The 6792-nt window shown below is 40.1% G+C and overlaps 1 protein-coding gene across 1 annotated transcript; it reads right to left on the reverse strand.

Moving 5' to 3' along the window:
- Positions 1-695: 695 nt before the first annotated feature.
- LOC117469033 (extracellular calcium-sensing receptor-like) lies at positions 696-6267 on the reverse strand. Its single transcript, XM_034113426.1, has 10 exons — positions 6250-6267; positions 4787-4968; positions 4220-4514; positions 3990-4076; positions 3496-3765; positions 2852-3058; positions 2490-2765; positions 1914-2138; positions 1706-1829; positions 696-1615 (listed from the first exon to the last, which is right to left on the reverse strand). The coding sequence occupies exons 2-10, from the start codon at positions 4894-4896 to the stop codon at positions 696-698; spliced, it is 2514 nt and encodes an 837-aa protein (XP_033969317.1). The 5' UTR covers positions 4897-4968; positions 6250-6267.
- Positions 6268-6792: the final 525 nt, after the last annotated feature.

Below are 6792 nucleotides of genomic sequence, written 5' to 3' on the forward strand. Positions count from 1 at the left end.
TCTGAGTCTCCCACTGCACGGACCATAGCTCGTCCTCCCAGATCATCTCTTCACCCCCCTCATATCCTTCACATGTTACTTCAATAAACGTACAAACATCACACTGTTGTGGCGTGGTTCTTGCTAGTGAACTATGGCCTTTGGTCCACACCCAAACAGCTTCTAAGTTCATTGAACATTAAGCTTATGTAAAACTATACCAAGGTGACGATTTTCAGGAACTTCATTTTCAATGTGAATGTGTGGACAGGGAGAACAGAGTTTTTGGCTTGTAATGTCATTTATTGCCTCCTTCGAGGTGTCACAAAGGAGGCGGCATTTCATGTTATAGCTGATAAAGCCATAATAGAGCTGGTTCTAACCTTGTTATTTTTTTACATGTTAACACATCAATGCACAGTGTCTATTCCAATACATTGAGAAACAGTGGGGTCACTGATACATTGTACACGGATGTCACATGGCCAGTACACAAAGGTGGCTGCCAACGCCATTGGTAATTGAACCGTTGTGTTTTTGACCCGTTGTGTTGTCAAACCTGCCCATTGGCCCTAATTACCGCTTCATTGTGTTGTCACTTTTAAAGTGCTTGTGTGAACAATATTTCTTTTTGGACAAAGGAAAGAAAACATAAAAAAAAAACCTGTTTATATGTTAGCCAGGCTTCAGACCATTTTATATATTTATTGTTTGAGCTACATTTCCATCTTGGTTATTCCACGACCCATGATAGCTTTCTTTGTGTTCCTCTCTGGTCTCAGCAGTATAATGTAACATTTGGGACCAAACAGTGCCATCAAGAGGCCAAAACTAGAAGCCAGGATGGCAAATACCTCAACAACATCTGCATATTTGCCTGGGGAACTGATATAAGCAGGGACAAATGCCACCCACACAGCACAGAAGATCAGCATGCTAAACGTGATGAGTTTGGCCTCATTGAAGCTATCTGGAAGATTTCTTGCCAGAAATGCTAACAGGAAACTAAGTATAGCCAGTAAGCCAATATAACCCATTAACACTGCAAATCCAACTGTGGACCCGACTACACACTCATACACTATTTTGTCATTGTGGTATTGAGTGTTTTTATGAGGAGCAGGTGAGGAAGAGACAAGCCAAGCAGTACAAATCACTGCCTGAATGGATGTAAGAAGCACAACTGTCCCTCTCTGCTGCAAAATACCAAACCACTTCAGACTGGCTCCACCTCCTGGCTTGGAGGCGTTGAACACAGCCAGAACCACCATGGTTTTAACAAGAATACAAGAGACACAAAGTACAAAGCTTATCCCAAATGCTGCATGTCTCAATTGACATGTCCAAAGTCTGGGACGGCCGATGAATAGCAGTGAACACAGGAAACATAGCTTAAGTGATGCTAAGAGCAGGAAACTTAGTTCTGAATTGTTGGCGCGTACCATGGGTGTGCTACGATGGTATATGAAAATTCCTAGGACAATAGCACAGATACATGTGCCGAGTAAAGACGTGGTTGTCAAACAGATACCCAGTGGCTCTTCATAAGAGAGGAACTCCGTTCTTTTAGGAACACAGTGGTCACGCTGGGGGCTGGACCAGAAGTCCTCTGCACAACTGCTGCACTCCATGGAGTCTGTAAAAATAACGGAAAGTGATAAGATAGGTGTACAGAACATGCTAAAATTGTATCTCCAAAGTGCAATGTTTTAAGCAAAATACCAACCAGTGTTATTACTGATCTTTCCCTCAGAACAAGGGATGCAGTCAAAACAGCACTCAGGTTCCCCCTTCTTCCTTACCATCCGGGTTCCTGGAGGACAGCTCTCACTGCACACTGACTGGGGTGGCTGGAGGGAGCAACACACATATCTGTTATTTTTTCTTTACACTGTATCTATGGGACACAAAAATATATCAAATTCAAAAGTAACCTGTTTTGCTTCAAAGTTCCAGAAGATTTTTTCTTCATCAAGTGTGAGTTCTCCACCTCTGTCTGACTCTTTGACTTCACCCACACTCTGAACTTTAGTTTTTCCATTTGTGAGCCACTGCCAGTTCATGATATCATATATTGGTAAGGCATCACCATTCTCATCAAATGACACTTGATCCCCAAATGGTGTGGTGAAGTTGACCTTTTGCAAGTAATTCACAAGCTGTATCAGAAACAGGGAGAGGAAATTCTATATTACCATGGTAAACGCAGCTGTACCTCATATTCAATAATCAAACTGCATTTTACACCTATGTATATGTCAAGATATTAACATACCGGGATGCAGTTCAATCAATAGAAATGGACAGTTTTAAGACATGTTTGGCTCTGAATTTACAAAATTATCCTTTAGTGTCTACCGGTAAAGAAAGACTAGTCAGCTTTCTGCTGTGACCTTTATTATTAGGAATTGAATAGCTTTGTATGTAATCCTATACCCTTAACGCTCTGTGCAAGAAATACTGAAGCATATTAGTCACATAAAGAAGTGGAGTGTAAACTGATATCACACCTGCCATGGCTCCATTCTTTGCAAATTTCCACAGCTGTGCCCGCTGAAAGGCCCTCTCCCAGGCTCACACTGCAGCATGTTATCAAGAGCATACACCAGGGCATACACAGCCTTATACACGTTATACTCTGGTCTTAAGTTTAAAACATCCAAAAACTCAGTCTCCACACTTGTTAGATATTCCTGCCCAGTGCATAGTGCTCCCCCAGCTTCCACCCAACCTGCTGGAGGTGGTGCAAATCTACAGTGAAATGTGTATTCCCAAAACTGATTTACCTGAAACATATACATGTGTTATAAATAATGTCAACATACTTGATTTTCCTTACAAATACCAGATCTGATTGCAATGTTAGACTTACCATGTTATTTCCATAGCTGTTTTTGTGGTTTAGGTCAGGACGTATTTGTAACAGGAAGTCCCTGAACCCTGGTATTTCTCCTCGACGGATGGCAATGCCCAGGGTGCCACCCAGGTACGGCATGAATTGGGGCGTCTGGAGCACAGTTGCTGCAGTCCAGGCTTCACTGGCCATCCACTGCAGACCTGTCATATTCTGCCTAACCACCTGTGCATTGCATTATTTATAATAGATACATTTACTAGCATGACAGAGTTGATGTCCTACTAATTCATACATACGTGAAATCCAGTGTTTTGCACTTGTCACCAAAGTGATTCCTATTTCATAACTATGGGTTAGTGTTGTTTGAGTTAAAGACCTCATGCTAAAAAACTACTCACAGTGCTTTTAACATATAAATTGTGTGATAAAATCACTTCAATCTATTTGTTACAAACAATGTTTCACAATTAAAACATCGAATTGCATGATTACATATATATTATTTTGTTAACCTACATTTCCCCCTCACCAAAGCCCACATATTCACACACACACACACACACACACACACACACACACACACACACACACACACACACACACACACACACACACACACACAACTATATAACAGTATAATTAAGTTATTCAAACCGAACCTCTTCCATCAGATGTATCATGTGACTCTCATGTGCAAACACAATGACCACACGAGCAGTAGATTTCTTCATCACATCCACAATCCTTTTTAGTTCAAATGGATTATTGCCCCAGGGCAGAACCTCCAAGTAGGCCAGACAACCTCCACCAGACTGAGCCAGGTCAGATTGGAAGGATCGGGCAGCGTGGAGTCCATAATCATCATCACTGACCAGCAGACCGGTCCAAGTCCATCCAAAGCGCCTGAGAATCTGAATCATAGCACGCACCTAGGTAAATACACAGTAAAGGGATTATTGCATAAACTGGTATGATCTGCTAAATGTTTCACAATAGACTGTGTTAAATAATCTCCTAAAACCAAACAGCTATATCTATGGCAAAAAAAGAATTTGACAGGTATTACACAAAAGGAATATATTTTTAGCGAGAAATGTATTTCTGTGTGCAGATGCTTTAGTATACATTTCCTTTTTTGCTAATTGATGTTTACCTGGAAAGCATCACTTGGGATCGTCCTAAAAAAGGACGGAAACTTTTGCCGGTTACTCAGGCACGAACATGTGGCAAAATAACTCACCTGTAAAAGACACATGTACATTCTAAATACAAGCCTTTACAAGCTCTCTCAGCTGTTTAAAGGTTTATTATTACATAGTCACAATTCACATTCAATTGAAATGAAAACAAAATGATTAAAGGTTATTATGGTGGAAAACTTACCATAGGTACTCTGTACAAACCTAAGACGGCGGAGATGGCAATAGAACGTGTAGAGGAAGAATCCCCGACAATGCCTATGACTGGAGGGTTTCCTACACAGGTCTCGTTTAACATGAACTGCTCCTCTTGACCACTGGCTAGTGATAAAGCTGCACGAAACCCAATTCCTAGTTTGACACAGTTGTCATAAAGACTGTATCCCAGTGTCACATTAGGCAGCAGGTCAGAGTTTCTGTTGATCTCATCAACAGCAAAGGCCATGGCCTGGGCCTGCCTAAATCCTAGAACATCAAAACTGAGACAAAAAAAAACACTTTTGGAAAGTACAGCCTGAAACCTTTTTGCATAACTACATATACTTTTCACAAACAGTTAAGCCAGTTGAATAGCAACAGTTGCAACAATACTTGAAAACGAAATTGAATAAAAGTATACAATAGAGTGACATGTCTACAATGGCATGAATAAACAATGTCGTAAATTACAGTAATCTCTTAGTATTACAATGTAATAATGAGATTGCTATCCCCATGTTTCTGCTTTTTGTCGTATCCCTGACACACTTACCCATGGCAGATAGGTTGTTGTGGCTTTGAGGTAAAAGACAGGTCAGGAAAAACAGAAAAGAAGTGGATCTCAAACAGACCACCCAGAACCACATCCCCAGCCTTGTGCATCCCATTTAGTCGGAATTGTCCCTGTAAGTGGCAGGTGGTTGAATAAAGAGGGGAGTCCAAAGCTGAAGAAAAGTAGAAATAAAACATGAAATGCACAAGTAACTTGAAATCTGAAAAAGGCAACATGACTTTCCTCCTTCTCTGAGCCAGGTCATAAAGTGTTATTTCTATGTCAACCGTTTTTATTGACTTGCACTATTGTTTAATATTGCACACCACCCATCAGAGCATAAGCAAAGGTAGGGGCAGGGCCTAACATACATTTGATTTTAGATTCATTTTTTATTAGAATTGTTATGTCATAATTGTTTGCCGTCGATATATATTAAAGTGAAAATGTGGATTGATGCCTTCCAAAAAAACATCTACTTGCCTTCCTGTAAAAGTCAACATTTCTTCCAGACAGCTCTGCAGCTTGACATCAGTAATAATGTGTGTATATTGTATGTATCAGAAGAGCTACTTCATACTGTGTATAATCCCACATTTGTGTTGATACGCATACCAAATTACACTCATCAAAAGCTCAAATCAGCCTCAGGAATGTCCACTAGATGGTACCATCACACCAAGATATTTAGTGAAATTTTACCTTGCACTGTGTTTGTTAAATGGAGGGTTATTATATCTGGATGGCACCCATAAGAACTTGACAGGTTCATGATCAGTTTTGCAGAATCAAGTGTACGACAGGTATCCCTATTGAAACTGTCTGTACAATTTGTATTGTTATCGGCACAGGTGGGAAGTAACTAAGTACATTTACTCAAGTACTGTACTTAAGTACAATTTTGAGATACTGCTACTTTGTACTTTTACTCCACTACAATCCAGAGGTAAATCGTTTACTTTTACTCCACTACATTTATTCTGTACCTTTAGTTACTCTACAGATTTGGATCAATAATGTGAAATATAATCAATACTTAAATAAGACTTTAGTTTTACTTGTAGTACTTTAAGTATATTTTGATGCTAACACTTTTGTACTTTTACTTGAGTAACATTTTGAATATAGGATTTTTACTTGTACAGACAGTAACAGAATATTCATACATTCTGGTACTTCTACTTTTACCCAAGTACAAGATCTGAGTACCTCTCCCACATCTGGTTAATGATTTGACTTGTTCTGGCCCAAACCCAAGAAAGCATCTAATAGCGGTGCAAAATATGTTGTAATTCCAAAGGTGGGAAGTAGTAGAGTAAAAATTATTTGTTACTGTACTTAAGTATGTATTTTTCTGGTATCAGTACTGTTGGAGTTTCTACGATCTGAGTTTAGGATTAGCTGAAAAGAGTCCAGGAAGTTTATTTACAAGTTAACAGCGTTTAATAAAACAATGGTACAATGATACAATGAATTTGCAAATGGATAGCCCGGCCGAGCTTGCTCCATCCATTGCATGGATGTATAATAAGAACTGGATACAGCGTGGGAGGCGGGGTCTCGTTCTTTCCTATGAGAGCTGCTCATTGGCGCATGAGGACAAAATGGCCCAACTTTTGAGAGAGCGAAACGTCACAGATGACTCGGCATGCCTGGCTTTCAGAGCAGAAGTACCCGTATGTGCGCTCACAGAGCATGCGCTCCTTAAGCCCCGCCCCCCGAGCTCCCACTCTCAGATGCGCGTTCATAATGCAAGGGAAATAACGTTATTAGCACATTTTACAACTTGAGGACCGAATGTTTTTAATAAGGGCTATACAAATGTTCATACTGGGTAGTTTATTTAATTTAAAAAAAATTATCCAACGATTTACAGACCACTCTTTCCCAATGTAAGTCAATGGGAAAAAGTGTTTTCGGGTCCAGCAACCCTCTGAAATGTTTTCCCTAGGCCTGAAAGTGTTACAAATCTACACTTAAAGCTCCCATGTCATGCTTTTCCGGTT

The sequence above is a fragment of the Trematomus bernacchii genome, unplaced genomic scaffold, assembly GCF_902827165.1.
Source record: "Trematomus bernacchii unplaced genomic scaffold, fTreBer1.1, whole genome shotgun sequence".
NCBI classification, from domain to species: domain Eukaryota; kingdom Metazoa; phylum Chordata; class Actinopteri; order Perciformes; family Nototheniidae; genus Trematomus; species Trematomus bernacchii.